Source organism: Typopeltis vanoorti, chromosome 13 (genome assembly GCF_054136105.1).
Source record: "Typopeltis vanoorti isolate ZY-2024b chromosome 13, IOZ_Tvanoo_1.0, whole genome shotgun sequence".
Classification (NCBI taxonomy): Eukaryota; Metazoa; Arthropoda; class Arachnida; order Uropygi; family Thelyphonidae; genus Typopeltis; species Typopeltis vanoorti.
This window is the reverse complement of record NC_143561.1, coordinates 127,075,675-127,093,150: the sequence shown is the minus strand read 5'-3', so window position 1 is coordinate 127,093,150 and position 17,476 is coordinate 127,075,675. Positions and strand designations below refer to the sequence as shown.

The window sequence follows — 17,476 nt, the reverse complement described above, 5'->3', positions numbered from 1 at the left end:
ACAGGTTTCCAGAGTGACATTTATTGGAGATCATTACAACAAATGCTCAAACGTCCACCCACCGACATTGATACACACGGCATAACGGTGGAGTAGTGATTAGCATACCTGCTCTTAAACACCGGGCTTGTCACGCACATCGCCGGCTGAGACAGACAGTCGGGCTACCAGATCCTCCGCTGACTCCACGGGCATTTCATACACGATACTCTTGAAATGTCCCCACAGAAAGAAATTGAGACAAGAAAGATCGGGCGATTTGGGACGCCACGGGATGTGACCACCACGCCCAATCTATCAGTTCCCAAGTCACATTAAGATGCTGACGCACGTCCATGCTGAAATGGGCGGGTGCCCCATCATGCTGTAACCACATACTGGAGCAGATGGCGACTTGAACATCCTGAAGCAATTCTGGCAAAACCTATTGCAGAAAAATATGCTACGTTCGGCCATCGAGGCTGTCTGGCAGTAGGTAGGGTCCAATTAAGTAGTCATGCACGATCCCCACCCAGACATTGACTGTGAGCCATTGCTGGTTCGACTGTGGACATGTAACATGGGGGTTCTGGGCAGCCCACAAATGTGCATTATGGACATTGATACTCCTTCATGTGAGAAAGTTGATTCATCCGTAAAGAGCACATGAGTAGGGAAATCGGGCTGTACAACACTTTGCTGCTGGGCGAAATCCATGCACAGTGGATAATCAACAGCTATCAATGCTTGCACTCGCTGCATATGATAGGGGTGGGGTAGCTCTTCTTCATGCAGTACTTGCTGGACACTGTTTCGATGCACACCAAGGCTCCGGGCGGCGGATTGCATGCTTGAACCTGGGTTATCTGTCACCATACACAAGATGTCCTCGCTCGTAGCTGGCGTTCTGATGGTCCGTTCTTGTCCGGCATCATGTTGACTGACGTGAAAGGTGCCTGCCTCACGCAGCTGACGGTACAGTCGTGCAAACATTTTATGATCAGGCGCACAGGATACTGCTCACGGTACTGTCTTTGCGCCTCTCTACTATTGCCCTCGGCTACGCCGTACTTCAGGTGCATATCAGCTTTCTCTGCATTCGTAAACTGCTCCATCTCGTGTCCAGTCGACGCTGAAAATGCTAGAGTTTGGTCGATCCAGCACGTTTAAGACGTGCCGCCTCGTCTGTGCCCCCTACCGGCACCAGGCTGCATTTGTGGCCGCATATTCTATGACGAATATTGGCGGTTTCGGTGTGTATTCCCATCCCCTCACTTTGGGCCATGAATCCAGGGACACTGTATATAAATTACTCAGTATATATACCTATAGAACAAGTAAAACATTTCAGCTACTTAGGCACGATTTTTAGTGAAGATGGTAAATTAAATATGGAAATAGACAACAGAATCAACAAAGCTGGTATGGTAGGAAGTCAATTGAATAAATTCATATGGAATAAGAGAGAAATTAGTTGGAACACTAAATTAGATCTATACAAGACAGTGTTCAAACCAGTTTTAACTTATGGATCTGAGAGTTGGATCAGAAGTAAAACACTTGACCAAAGACTAGACTGCAGATATGAGTCCTGAGAAAGATTATGGGCATTAATGGCAATATCATATTAAAAACAAGGATATTAGGAAAGAACTCGACATTGTCAGCATCCAGGAATGCATTAGCAGAGCTAATCTCAGGTGGTATGGTCACTTAAACAGAATGGGAGAAGAAAGATTAGCAAAACAAGTGTTCCGCACCAGGTTGGCAGGAAAAAGACCCAGAGAAAGACCAAGGTATAGGTGGATTGATATAGTAAAAAGTGTCTTAGAAGATAGAAATATAAGATCTGATAATGTTCGAGTCTTGACAGGTAACAGGCTGTTTTGGAGGAAAATTGTAGATAGGAAGTTAGTAATGATGTTGTTCTTCATGTAGTACTATCATATCCTGTACACCCCATCATGGGTATATATCAGGAATTTGATGATGATGTGTATTAATAATTATTATATAATTGTATATTGAAATGTTAACTTATTGGAACACTTATGAATCAAGGTACCTTGATTTATAAGTTTTCTCAAACCCAAAGAAAATGAAGATTTATTTATCAGTGAGATTTATTATTATTAAGAGTGACCTCCAGGGAGTCAGAGACTCATCGCATGTGTGTGTGCATACATCGCATACTACACACACCAGCTATCATACTTATTCTTGAATTCATTCACACTGCTTGCACTCACAACATCCAATGGCAATCCATTTCATGCACCACCCTCTGAGAGAAAAATATAGCCCTCACATCCTTCTTGGTGGCCTTCATTCTCTTCATTTAAAAAAAAAAAAGTGGTTCACAAACTGGCATTATGCAGATTAGTTTAGCCCTAACCTACATGATGGTCACTTGGAATTCTTCAGGCATGACTTAAATGCAAACTATTAATAAATTTCTCATAATTTCAACAACTTATTAAAGATTTCATTATCACACACACATGTAGGAAGTTACTTTCTTTTGTAGGTTTTTCCAGTATTAGATAACTTCATTATCATTTTCAGTTTGTGCTACATTTGATACTGTTTTTCAAATTACATGAAAATAATAGCATTATCTTTGATTTGATTCGTAGACTGGATGCTGGAACATTTGGAACAATGGGAGTTGGTTTAGGTTCTGCAATTGCTGCAGCTTTATGGTGTGAAGATAATGCTCCAGATAAACAAGTAGTGTGTGTTCTAGGAGACAGTGCTTTTGGCTTTTCAGGAATGGAAATGGAAACCATTTGCAGGTAAGGAGTGAAGTTTTATAAGTATATTATGAGTATACTTGGGGATATGTCACCCCCCCCCATCATCAAATTCTTGATTTGTACCCTCAAGGGGTGTACAGGATGTGATTTAGTTCAGTGTTTAGGGCCATGCCATTAGAACAGATTAGTTTAGCCCTGTTATATAGTGTTTTCACTACTCCATATTGTTGTGGGTGGGTGGGGGATTGTTGGTGAACGTATCTGCCTGCATGGGTGGGTTTTCTATAAACCGAGAAAACCAAGGTTCCATCAGGCTGGCAGGTGACTAGTGTGTCTAGGAAAGGGAGACTGTTGTTTTCCTCTTTTTCCAGGGTGAACTTGATTCTTGGGTGTTGGTTGTTTAAGTGTGTTAAGGAGGAGAGGAGTGTTTCAGAGCCATGTGGCAAATAGTGAACACATCATCAACGTAGCGTAGCCATATGGTTAGTTTTTGTGGGGCAGAGACTAAGGCTTTTTCTTCAAAGGTCTCCATAAAGAAATTGGCCAAGGGTGGGGAGAGTGGTGAACCCATGGCTGTCCCTTCTATTTGTTTGTAGAATTTTCCCTGCCAAACGAAATAGCCTGAGTTCATTGTGAACTGAAATAGGGCTGAGATATCGGGAGAAAATTTAGCTTGGATTTGCTCTAAAGTTTCCTTTAGTGGGACATTTGTGAATAAGGAGGAGATGTCAAAGCTGACCATTATGTCAGTATGTTGGAGAGTAAGGTTTTCTATGCTAGCTTTGAAGTGGGCTGAGTTTTTTGTGTGTGATGGTGTGTTGCCAGTATAGTGTGTGAGCTCTTTGGCCAAATGTTTAGCTAATTTGTATGTGGAGGAATCAATGCCATCCACTATGGGATGTAATGGCACATTTTCTTTGTCTTTTTGGGAGTCCATGAATACGGGGGGGGGGGGTATAGAGTTAAACGGCTTTAATCTGTTGGTAACTCTTCAGGCCAAGAAGTGACTTTCTTAAGGCTGTGAAGTTTTCTGATTTGTGAGTTGGTGGGATTGTATTCGATAGGGAGGTAAGTAGCCTGATCTAATAGAAGAGCATTAAGCTTACCTGTGTAGTCCTTTTGGTTAAGTACTACAGTTGCATTTCCCTTATCTGCTTTGGTGATGACTAATTTTTATTATTCCTCATTTCCTGTAGAGCTTTATATTCCTTGTTAGATATGTTGGTTTTTGGTGGTCTTGCTTTGGAGAGGAAACAAGCTACATCCAGTCTTACACTGTTGGCGATTTGATGTGGAAGGTGGCGGATTCCGCATTCGATCTGAATCATAATATCCTCACAAGGTATTTTTCTGGGAGCAATGGTGAAGTTGTGGACATGTGAAAGCGTGTTGAGTGCTTCAGGGTGACTGAAGAAAGCTTGATTACAGTGTTTGTAGCAAGTTTGGATTGACAGTAGAGTTCTTTTTTAATTTTTTTAATATTTTCATCTGTCGGCCTCATATTTTTTCAAATACTTTGTCTGCAGCAGAACACGAGATGTCATGTAAAATTGACCAAAGTTCTTGATTTAAAGTGCACGGAAGCTCATCTTCGAAGGTACGAACAGCTTTTTTTTTAATGTAAGAGAAACTGCGTGGCGGTGATTTGTTCGTGAAGCAACGCTTAGCTAGTGCAGTTATATATACGGAGAGCTTTTTGTGAAATAAAACGATGCTTGAATTTTACAGTTAGAATTAGCTTATTATCCCACAGCGTTTCAGGAAAGTTAGACGATTTACTTGTCTAGACAGCTTCAACTTCATTTTACCGTTGTTCTGCTGCAGACAAAGAATTTGAAAAAATACGAGGCTGGCAGATGAAAAAATTCAGAAAATTAAAAAGAACTCTACTGTCAATCCAAAACTTACTACAAACACTGTAATCAGCCTTTCTTCATTTAAATCAAACATTAATAAGTATATGAAATATAAAGACAGAATAAAGATATAAAATGTTAATATGTCAATAAAACGGAAACTACAATGTAAATGCTATAAAATATAAACAACACGAGCCTTATGCGTATTGCGTAGGTGCATAATATCTGAAATTATATGAAAAATAAAAAAAAATCAAAAATCAGCTAATGCCTTTTTTTATTCCCGTATACGGGGAGTAGGGGAGGCAATTAGCCCTATCTAACTTTTGGAGACTAAGTGGGCAGTTCAATCTCCACTGGTACCAATCAGAGATAGATGGCCCAAGGCTATCACTAATTAAGCGGTACTCAGTGAAGAGAGACGGCTGAAATGTGCCGCCATCTCGTGGTCCCTAACCCTAACACAATATATTTAATGTCTGAAATAATGTGGGTTCTACGGTCGATTTTCTTGAGTTTACAGGACGAAAAACCCGAGTTTCCGGGAGGAAACACCTGCTTGCCCGTGCCAGAGATCGACTAACTCGGGAACCGGTCGAAAAAAGACTTAGAAAAATTTCCTCTAGTCGCCGACTAGACTCATAACCAAGTCTTCCTTCGTGCGGCTAAGCGCCGTGGTTGGCAAACGCCACATCCACTGAGCTACACAGGCTCTAATTCTGCTACTTGCAGAATCATTATTATATTTGGTTGAAGAATGGATTTTGTGCAAGAGTTGTCGATTCTTAGATACTATATTGAAAAACTCTGAACATGACATGTTTCTGTAATGGGTTTTAACCAGCATGATAGATTTAACTGTGTCCAGTTGCAAGCGATTCCTTTCATTTATCCATAACGAATTCATCAATGAAAGAATTCATTCAATAGAAGCATTTGATCTTGGTAAGGTCAAACAAAAACTTATAATTGAAGCTATTTCACTGTAAGTAATTTGTTCCTTTTTAAAATGACCAAATATTTCTTTCCACCTATCCTCAAGTTTACAGCTGGCATTATTCCATTCATTAATTTTATACTCAGCTGCATACATTTTAACATAGCTGTACTCATCAAATAAGTTCTCTTTATTTAAGTTGAAATTTGGTAAGATGGTCATGGAATTTAATGGAATGTGTCAAATGCAGCCATTAAACATGGCTGCATTTGACACATTCCATTAAATTTTCCCAAGATGCAGGTGTGTTCAAGCAAGCCCATTCCATTTTAGTAAATACACTAAACTGATTTTGAGTCTTTTCTTGAATATATTTAATTGCAGTGAAGTAGAAATTGGGGATATTGTCTCTAAATGATGATTCAGTCATTAAACCTTCTTCACAAAGAATTTTCATTTCAATTTTCACTTCACTCAGTAAATACTTCTCATTTTCACGCAATAAAATTTTCGTAATAAGAATGTCTATCTCTTTTTTTACCTCGCAACCCGTAGCATATTCTCTTTCGATTCGCTGGATTGCTTCAGAAAACATTTTCATCTGATTTTTTAAAAATAGAAGATAAATGAAAGACTTCTTATCACTGAAAAACGTTTATCTTCAGACAAGAAATAGGATTTAAGCCCATTGTACATTTCAATAAAACAAATTAAACATGGCTGCAGTGAAAGCCATCGTGTTTTGCTATGACCTAAAATAGTCTTGTATTCAGTTTCGACAAAATCACAAAAAGATTTCAGACTTTCGACTCTGACAGTGAATTGGTGAAAATGCTAGAAAACGCTACCAAAAATTATTTGAATATCTATTGGTAAGATAGCAGCAGCAGTTTGTACAGCATTATGTATAATGTGAGCTGCACAACCTACACCTATTAATTTTCTGTTTAATTTGTTTTGTAATTTAGTAAAAACGTTAATTTTACCTTTCCTTTTTAATCCACCAAAATTTGTGTCAGTATTATCTGCTGAAACGCCTATTATTTTATCAGCAATGTTATTTTTGGGCAGCATCATCATCAAATTCCTGCCATGTACCCTCAAGGGGTGTACAGGATATGACAGTACTACATGAATAAATTACATCATTACTAACTTCCTATCTACAATTTTCCTCCAAATCAGTCTGTTACTTGTCAAGACTTCAACATTATCAGATCTTATATTTCTATCGTCTAAGGCACTTTGTACCATATCAATCCACCTATATCTTGGTCTTCCTCTGGGTCGTTTTGCTGCCAACCTAGCAGAGAACACTTGTTTTGCTAATCTTTCCTCTCCCATTCTATTTAAGTGACCATACCACCTGAGATTAGCTCTGCTAACGCATTCCTGGATGCTGACAATGTCAAGTTCTTTCCTAATATCCTCATTTTTAATATGATATTGCCATTGATGCCATCTGTTCACGCCTCTAATCTTTCTCAGGACTCTCATATCTGCGGTCTCTAGTCTTTGGTCAAGTGTTTTACTTCTGACCCAGCTCTCAGATCCATAAGTTAAAACTGGTTTGAACACTGTCTTGTATACAGCTAATTTAGTGTTCCGACTAATTTCTCTCTTATTCCATATGAATTTATTCAATTGACTTCCCACCATACCAGCTTTGCTGATTCTGTTGTCTATTTCTATATTTAATTTACAATCTTCAGTAAAAATCGTGCCTAAGTAGCTGAAATGTTTTACTTGTTCCACAGGTTCTCCATTCACAACACAGTTGACATTTTCAATTTTCATTGTGTTTGTCTTTTTATCGCTGACCTTCATGCCATATCTATTACAACAGCTATTCAATTTAGTCAGGGAATCTTGCAAACTTGTAGTGAATTTATTTAGAAGTATAACATAGTTCGCACAAAGCAAAGAACTTACATTAACATCTCCAATTTTAATATCAGGTTTAATACCACTTTCCTTCATAATGTGATCCATATAGATAATGAATAACAGAGGGGATACATCCTTGTCTGATACCAGATTTAACGTTAAACCATCTTCCTGTACTTCCTTCAATTCTAACTGCTGACTTACAACTCAAATAAAGACTAAGTATTGCTTGATATAATGCCCCATTGACACCATATAACTGCAGCATATTGAATAGCTTCTCTCTTGGCACCTTGTCATATGCCTTTTCCAAATCGACAAAACTTAAATACAGATCTTTGTTATATTTCCATGCTTTCTCGACTATTTGTCGTAAAGTGAAGATCTGAACCTGACAGCCTCTATTTGGCCTGAATTCATCTTGTTCTTCACCAAGCTTTTCTTCCACAATTCTTCTCAACCGTTTCTGAAGTATACTTGCATAGATCTTGCCAGGAACACTCAGTAGGGAAATACCTCTGTAATTCTCACATTCAGTTTTATTTCCCTTTTTATATATGGGTACTATGAGAGCTCTACTCCAATCATCAGGAATTCGTCCCTCTGTCCAGGCTTTCTGAACTATGCAGTGCAGCCACTGTAAGGCTTTTATACCACCATATTTCAGCATTTCTGGTCGAATATCATCTACTCCTGCTGCCTTTCCACATTTCAAGCCTTTGATGGCTTTTTCTACTTCAAGTATGGATATGTATTCCTGACTGCATGCCTGGTCAGTGTTTTTTTATCACTGTGCTGTCATCACTGCTTGTTTCATTTAGCAGTTTTTCAAAGTAATTACTCCATACTTCAAGGATATCTTTTTCTCCTGTTTTCATTTCACCTTTATCATCTCTAACTCCTTTTACAGCACTCTTTCCTCCATTCCTAAGCTTCTTCAACACCCTCCAGAATATTTTGCCACCTTCTTGATATATATTTTCTATGTTCTTGCCAAAGTCCTCCCATGACTTTTGTTTAGCTAGTTTTACACACTGTTTAGCTTTCTTACATTTGTCTCTGTATTCTGTAAGAGTAAAAGCTGACTTATTTGCCAGGAATGTTTGATATGCTTTCTTCTTTTCCTTCACTGCCTCTTTAACTTCTGTGTCCACCATGGAGTTCTGATTTTTCGATCCTTGCAGACAACCTCACCACATGCCTCTCTGGCTGAATCAATCAGGGTTTTCTTCAAGGTTTGCCACTGAATCTCCAAGCTATTATTCTTGTTCTCAAACTCTTTCATTTTTTCTTCAATAATCTTTGGCATTTTAGTCTACAGTTCACATCTGAGAGCTGCTCAACTTTTATTTGCTTTAAAACTTTCTTACGTGTTATTCTTTTCAGTAAAACATTCGATTTTATCCTGCGGAAGTCTAAATAGTGATCACTTCCAATTCAAATCCTCTGTACACTCTGGTTTCCTGCACCAAGGAGAAAACATCACTATCATAACATAGTCAATGAGACTTTTCTTATTCCTAGCCTCTTCTCTCCAAGTGAATTTGTGCACATTTATATGTTGGAACATGGTGTTAGTAATAACCAGTCCATGTCCTGAGCAGAAATCCAACAGACATTTGCCATTATTATTAGCTTTGCTCTTTTCTCCAAATTTTCCCAAAATATTTTTGTATGTCTCACAATCATTTCCTACTCTGCTATTTAGATCCCCCAACAAGGACCAACTTTTCCTTTTTCATTGTGTCAGTTGCTTTTTCTATAGCGTCAAAAAATTCCTCCACTTCTACCTTAGTAGAACCTTCTGTGGGACCATAGGCACAAATAAGTCTCATTGTCCAGTTCACCATTCTCATATTTGCCCACATTACTCGACTTGAGACTGACTGCCATTCAAGAAGATTAGCCTCGAATTTTGTGTTGAATACTATGGCTACTCCTTCTTTTCCTTGATTGTCATTGCCTGAATATAACATTTTGTATTTATTGCTCAGAAAGATCTCACCAGTTTTGGTCTTTTTTGTTTCAGTCACCCCTATTATGTCGATCTGGTACTTATGTAATTCCTCAGCTAGCTCCATTTCTTTGCCATTCAGGCTTCTTATGTTGATGGTACTGATCTTTAACTCTGGTGATGTTGAGTTGGCGTTTGTTTTCAGATTTGTTCCAGTAGCTGACTTTTCGCTGTTCGCCCTGGTTCCCTGGCGAAAACAACGGGGGCCTTGTTTAACCGGGTGACCCGCCCAGCAGGCATGAAATTTTGTCATGTTGTACCATCATTTTTTTATTTTGGTTTAACCAATAAGAATACAATTTGGTCGGCTAAACCCCAAATTGCAAGCCCATCCTCTTTCGTTCAGTATCAAAGTAGATACCCAACAGGGTGCGCCACGAGAAGGTGAGGATTGGACATTAGTTCAGAAGTCCTGGTCATTTCTCTGCATTCCTTTAAAGGCTATGTGGAGGTCTCCTCTCAGTTATACAGCTTTGACCCTTAAGCACCCCCTTTGGGCAGCATTTAAAATGCAATCACAAATTAGATCAGAAGTTTCTCCAGAAACTAGAAAATTCTAATATTTCTATTGAAACCCCTTTATCAACATTGAGATACCTCACATTGATTGGTACAATCTTAAGATCAATATGATTAGATGCATCTATGGATATGCAACAATATTTTACATTCCTCAGATCTTCCAATATTTCACTTTTTACATGTAGTGATAACATAGCCTTGCACTTCGTTTGTACACATGAAAATTTCTTATTCAAAAATTTTTTTTTTAAATAGAGGACGTATAATCCATAGATTGAAAACTGTGATAGTGTTTAACTGCACAAAAAACAAAAGTAGCCTCTTGTGCAACCAACTCCATTTCTTGGCTACCTAACTTTTGATACTCAAAAAATGTCAATGATTGACTTGAACTTTTTGCAGACACAGCAGACTTGTGCTTTTTTGTATTGACATGGTCAGTTATATCTGCCTTACCTCTGTGGCCAATGTTAATTTCTGCCTGGCACACGCTACATTTCACTCTTGGGCTATCATCACAATCACTGCTTTTTGTTATGAAAATGAAAGGAAAAAGATCCTTCAATTTTTCATTGAAATTACAGTTTCTTTTGGGCATTTTGTAACAAACGGCATAACTTTGTTAATTAAAAAAATACAATATTCACAATTGGTGTAGAAATCCGAAGGTCGTCTGCACTAGCCCTCGCATTCTCTGCAGCAGAATATTGTGCCCCTGTCTGGGAAAGAAGTACACACACTAACGTTATTGACACTAAGCTGAACTCTACCATGCACACAATTAGTATGACAGTGAGAAGTACCCCTCCTGGCCACCTGTTCTATCTAACATTGCTCCACCACACATACGGAAAAGACAAGCCTTGATTAAGGAATTTAATAAAGCAATGAGCAATCCACCGCTGCCATCAATATCTGACATGTGGAGAGAATACTGGTCCAGCAAACGGCTTCCTGATAGAAGATTCCTGTGCTCTGCAGCCTGGTTTTGGTCTTCCTAGGAAGATTTGGTCATCCATAAACAGTATCAGAACTAGTCAGGGCAGATGTGGCTATCTTCTACATAAATGGAGGCTGTCAGATCACCCTTATTGTGATTGTTTTCCCATGGCTTAGACGATTACTCATATTATGTACGACTGCCCAAGGCGCCAATTTCACGGTGGTGGACTACAGGACATCCACAAGGTGACGGATGAGGCCTTGAATTGGCTTTCTAGCCTGGAACTTGATCTGTAGTTGGTATGGTGGTGGCAGTGGTTATGGAGGAAACAGAAGATCACAGTCCCGTCTCCCATGAAGATGTTATTCTAGTAGTCACCTCTCATAGTCCTCGTCATAGTATCAGCAGAACTCCTCATGTTTGAAGATGATGATACAGTGTGAAATGGGCTTCATCTAATGGATCAAGTTTTCTCGCACAAGACGCAACTGCTCTCTACTTAAACATTGGATATAGCCACTTTTATGTTGTGAAGTGTTGTGAGAACATGCAGTCTTGTCATACTTGGTGCAGTAGGACGATAATTGTCCCTGGATTAATTATGACAAGTTACTTTTGCTTTATATTTGTTTAAAAAAAAAAAAATAGACTTAATAAGCAGGTTGTTGTGCCTTTTATGTAATGAACTTTTATATGTTAAGATTTTCATCATTTGTTTCTGGAAATTGTGATTGTATTTTTCACTTACCAGTTTCATTTAACCATAAGAATAAATAAATAAATAAATATGAGAATGCAAGAATAAGAAATGAACAGTTCAAAACTAGGTTATATCACATACCCTGTAGCGATATAAAAACAGTTTAGTGCCTGACACGTGAAGCTTAGTTCGCATAGCGTACGATATCTGACGGTCCGAAATGTTTCTCATTGATTGAAAGAAAATGAACTATCGTGCCGCTTTAATATTCAAAAACATGCCGACCAATGAGAAACATTTGGGACCGTCGGATATCTTGCGCTATGCAAACTAAGCTCGAGACAAAAGATTGCTAAAAATTTATGGCCGACCAGACGAACGAAATAGATGCCGTGGTTGTGATTAGTTAAACATACAGTTGGGCGACTGTCTCCCCCATTCTGACATTCTTTTCTCTGGCTGAATGAAATGTATGAAACTAAATCGTTTTTCCCAAAATTCTAACATTCTGGTAATTCACCGAACTACAAAATAAATGTCTCTGCTTTTTGTTTTGTAAACATACATTTTTAAAAGCACCTAAAAATATTACAACTTGTACTTATTCTTATTAGAAATGTTAATATTTTTATATTCTAAAAAAATCCTGGACATTTAGCATCCTGAACTAAACATGTCGGAACACCTGGACAGAAGTAATAAAACCGGGACATATGGGATCCCTACTTGCAGACAACCTCACCACATGCCTCTCTGGCTGAATCAATCAGGGTTTTCTTCAAGGCTTGCCACTGAATCTCCAAGGTTTGGTTCCTGTTCTCTTTCATTTTTTCTTCAATAATCTTTGTGTATTTTAGTCTACAGTTCACATCTGAGAGCTGCTCAACCTTTATTCGCTTTAAAACTTTCTTACATGTTATTCTTTTCAATATGAAATTCAATTTTATGCTGCTCAAGACTAAATAGTGATCGCTTCCAATTTCAAATCCTCTGTACACTCTGGTGTCCTGCACCAGAGGAGAAAATATCACTATCAACAATAACATAGTCAATGAGACTTTTCTTATTCCTTACCTCTTCTCTCCATGTGAATTTTTGCACATTTTTATGTTGAAACATGGTGTTAGTAATAACCAGTCCATGTCCTGAGCAGAAATCCAACAGGTCATCATGCCTATCAAGGATTTAGTTCTACAGTGGCCTGTTCCAGCCTTAGAAGTCATTGTTGAATCTTTTAAGAGGATGTCCTGATTTTCTTTTTCTCCTAATGGCTTGTACTTTAAGGCTTGCTTTGATAATCTTTCTGTTTTCATTCTTTGAACGTGTTCCATCCATTTGTGTTTATATTTTTTAATTTTTTTCTCTTACTGATTCCTGGTTTAATTCTTTCATAATTTCTTCACTTCTTTTTTGTGATCAAACAGAGTATACTTTGCAGTTTTTCTCATAAACTTCATTTCAGCTGTTATTTATCTTTGTTTGTCTTTTTGTTTTTTTGTCCAGATTTCACTTTCGTACATTAGGACTAGTAGGGCTAATGTATTGTATACTTTAGTCTGGTTTGTTTTTGAACTAGGTTTGGTTTCAATATAGAGTTAATTACATCTGTTATTTTCAAGTATTTTGCAAATTTTAGCTTATATTATATCTCAGTTTATATCTTTTTCATTTTCATATGTAATTGCAACCTAGGTAGTTAAATGAATTCACCTATTCTTACTGGATCTTGTCCTTTAAAGGCCATAGTTTTTGATTTTTCTGTTGATATTCTTCTTCTTCTTCTTCTTCTTTGAGTTATCGGAGGTCGGCGACCACCTTAGCAAATTTTGGGCAATCCTCAGCCACTCTAAACAGTCCCTCAGAGCTCATGCCAGTTCACTGTCTGATGTCTGCCAGCCAAGATTTTCTTCGTCTTCCTTCTCCTGTTCTTCCATTTATCTTCCCCCTTATAAGCAATTGAAGTATTTTATATTTTTCATTATCATACCATAATCTTCGGCTATCTCATTTAGAGAATAGCTTTCTATAAGTTATCTTCAGAATTTGTAATTATTATTTGGTTATTGGCAAAAAGGAGAGTGTTTAAGTTCACAGTAGGAGAAAGTTTAATACCTTGATGGAAAATTTTATTCCATTTTATTATTTTTTCATTTAGGTAAATATTAAAAAGAGTTGCTGTCGGACTCCTTGGTTCGTCTCTGTCGTATATGAGAGCTGATGATGTAATCTTATTTGTATCTGATTATTTTCATATATACTTACGATAGGTTTTAGGATATTATTTGGTATTTGTCTTTCTTTTAATATGTTAAATAAAATGCTTCTATTAACTTCATCAAATGCTATTTCAAAGTCAATGAATGTAATATGTGTTTCTGAATTGTATTCTCTTCTTTTCTCTATGATTAATTTTAGGAAAAAGTCTGGGTCTATACATGATCATCCTTTTCTAAATCCATTCTGAAGTACTTCTAAAATAAAGTTTTCAGAATATTTTATTAGTTTGTTAAAATTCTGTTATATATTTTGTAACAGGAATTTAGTATACTTATACCTCTATAGTTTTTAGGGTCACCTCTACTACCTTTTTTAAAGATAGGAATCACAATTGCTTTTTTCCATTCTCTTGGGGGTTACCAGTTGAATAGATTGCATTTAAAAATAATTGGAGTCTTTCTTTTAACCTTGTTCCTGCATATTCATATAGTTCTGAACCTAGCTTATCTTCTCCAGGTGATTTTCCGTTTCTTGTTTTTCTCAGGCTGATTTCTAATTCTTCTTTTGTGTTTTCCTTTTCATTTTCATTAAGTGTTTGCCAGTTATCTTTTTTAAAATATTTATCTGTCCACAATTCTGTATAGAAATTTAGAAATTCTAAGTATGTCTCACAATCATTTCTTACTCTGCTATTTAGATCCCCAACAAGGACCAACTTTTCCTTGTTCATTGTGTCAGTTGCTTTCTCTAAAGCTTCAAAAAATTCCTCCAGTTCTACCTTAGTAGAACCTTCTGTGGGACCATAGGCACAATTAAGTCTCATTGTCCAGTTTCCCATTCTGATATTTGCCCACATCGCTCTACTTGAGACTGCCTGCCATTCAAGATCAGTCTCGTATTTAGTGTTGAATACTATGGCTACATGATATCAAAATTGAAGATATTAATGTCAGCTCTTTGCTTTATGCAGATGATATTATACTTCTAAATAAATCTGCTACAAGTCTGCAAGATTCCCTGACTAAATTGAATAACTGTTGTAATACATATGTATAGTATGAAGGTCAGTAATACAAAGACAATGAAAATAGGCAGAATCATTGAAATTGTCAACTGCGTTGTGAACGGAGAACCTGTTGAATAAGTAAAACATTTCAGCTACTTAGGCATGATTTTTAGTGAAGATGGTAAATTAAATATGAAAATAGATAATAGAATCAACAAAGCTGGTATGTTAGGAAGTCAATTGAATAAATTCATGTGGAATAAGAGAGAAATTAGTTGGAACACTAAATTAGCTGTATACAAGACAGTGTTCAAACCAGTTTTAACTTATGGATCTGAGAGCTGGGTCAGAAGTAAAACACTTGACCAAAGACTAGATACCGAAGATATGAGAATCCTGAGAAAGATTAGGGGCGTGAACAGATAGCATCAATGGCAATATCATTAAAAACGAATATATTAGGAAAGAACTTGACATTGTCAGCATCCAGGAATGCGTTAGCAGAGCTAATCTCGGGTGGTATGGTCACTTAAACAGAATGGGTGAGGAAAGATTAGCAAAGCAAGTGTTCTCTGCCAGGTTGGCGGGAAAACAACCCAGAGGAAGACCAAGATATAGGTAGATTGATACGTTACATAGTACCTTAGAAGACAGAAATATAAGATCTGATAATATTGGGTCTTGACAAGTAACAGACTGATTTGGAGGAAAATTGTAGATCAGAAGTTATTAATGATGTAAATTTTTCATGTAGTACTATCATATCCTTGTACCCCTTGAGGGTATACATGGCAGGAATTTGATGATGATGATGATACTATGGCTACTCCTTCTTTTCCTTGATTGTTATTGCCTGAATATAACGTTTTGTATTTATTACTCAAAAAGATCTCACCGGTTTTTGTCTTTTTTTGTTTCAGTCACCCCTATTATGTCGATATGGTACTTATCTCATTTCTCAGCTAGCTCAATAAGACTTATTCCTTGCCTCTTTTCTCCATGTGAATTTGTGCACATTTTTATGTTGGAACATGGTGTTAGTAATAACTAATCCATGTCCTGAGCAGAAATCCTACAACTTTCTGCTCCAAGTATTTGCCATTATTATTAGCTTTGCTCTTTTCTCCAAATTTTCCCAAAATATTTTTGTATGTCTGACAATCATTTTCTACTCTGCTATTTAGATCCCCAACAAGAACCAACTTTTCCTTTTTCATTGTCAGTTGCATTCTCTAAAGCATCAAAAAATTCCTCCACTTGTACCTTAGTAGAACCTTCTGTGGGACTATAGGCACAAATAAGTCTCATTGTTCAATTCGCCATTCTGATATTTGCCCACATCACTACTTGAGACTACCTGCCATTCAAGAAGATTAGCCTCGTATTTTGTGTTGAATACTATGGCTACTCCTTTTCCTTGATTGTCATTGCCTGAATATAACATTTTATATTTATTGCTCAGAAAGATCTCACCATTTTTTATCTTATTTTGTTTCAGTCACCCCTATTATGTCGATCTGGTACTTATCTAATTTCTCAGCTAGCCCCATTTCTTTACCATTCAGGCTTCTTATGTTGATAGTACTGATCTTTAATTCTGGTGATATTGAGTTGGGGTGTGCTTTCAGATTTGTTCCAGTAACTGACTTTTTGCTGTTCGCCCTGGTTGCCTGGCGAAAACAATGGGGGCCTTGTATAACTGGGCAATGCCCCAGCTGGCATGAAATTTTTTCATGTTGTACCATCATTTTGTATATTGGTTTAAGCCAATAAGAATACAATTTGGTTGGCTAAATCCCAAATTGCCAGCCCATCCTCGTTTGTTCGGTATCCAGGTAGATACCCAACAGGGTGCACTACGAGAAGGTGAGGATTGGACATTAGGTCAGAAGCCATGATCGGTTCTCCGCATTCCTTTAAAGCCCATATGGGCAGTCCATGGGCTGGATCAGCCCTCTACTTCTTTTGATCCGGCCCTAATCTATTTCAGCGAAGTTTGTCTGATTCATGGTGGGAGAAAACATGGTGTGTTCTACTAACTCACATTAAGCTGACGTCATGTGACTTGCGCAAAACATACTATGTTTTCTCCAATCAAAGTCTCTTTCTCACTTTGACTAGTGGCGTGTGTGAACATGTCAGTTCATTACCTGCGTTGGTGTTGTGCTTTGTTCAGTGCCTGCATTGATGTTGTGTTCTGTTCAGTGCCTGCGGTGTAGCAGACAGGTTTGTTTGACAGTTCTGAATATTGCTTATAAATTTGGGACAACGTCAGGGGTTATTGCAAAAAAAAAGAAAAGTAATGCAGAGAATCGTCAATTTCAAGACAACTGGACGGAGGATTATTATTTTATTCTGAATAAAGGTTTGCCTGTATGTTTGCTGTACAACAAATCTGTATCTGTCAACAAAGAATACAACTTGAAGAGACACTTTACTTTGAGACATGCAGATCACCCAAAAATTGGTGGACAACTACGAAAAAAGATGAAATACAGAAGTTGAAGAAAAACTTCGATACCCAGCAGCAAATGTTCAACAAGCAAAGAACGCTGCACCACAGCATTGTCAAAGCCAGCTTTGTGACAAGCGAAAAAATCGCCAAGCATTCTAAGTTATTTGGTGAAGGAGAATTTATCAAAGAATGTCTGCTGGA

General features: G+C 37.5%; 1 protein-coding gene across 1 annotated transcript in view; it reads left to right on the top strand.

Moving 5' to 3' along the window:
* Hacl (2-hydroxyacyl-CoA lyase) overlaps positions 1-17,476 on the top strand; it is a 270,179-nt gene that overhangs the window by 196,732 nt on the left and 55,971 nt on the right. The window contains exon 14 of the mRNA XM_090403161.1: positions 2,616-2,774. Coding sequence (XP_090259287.1) covers positions 2,616-2,774 — 159 coding nt within the window. The remainder of the gene's footprint in view (positions 1-2,615; positions 2,775-17,476) is intronic.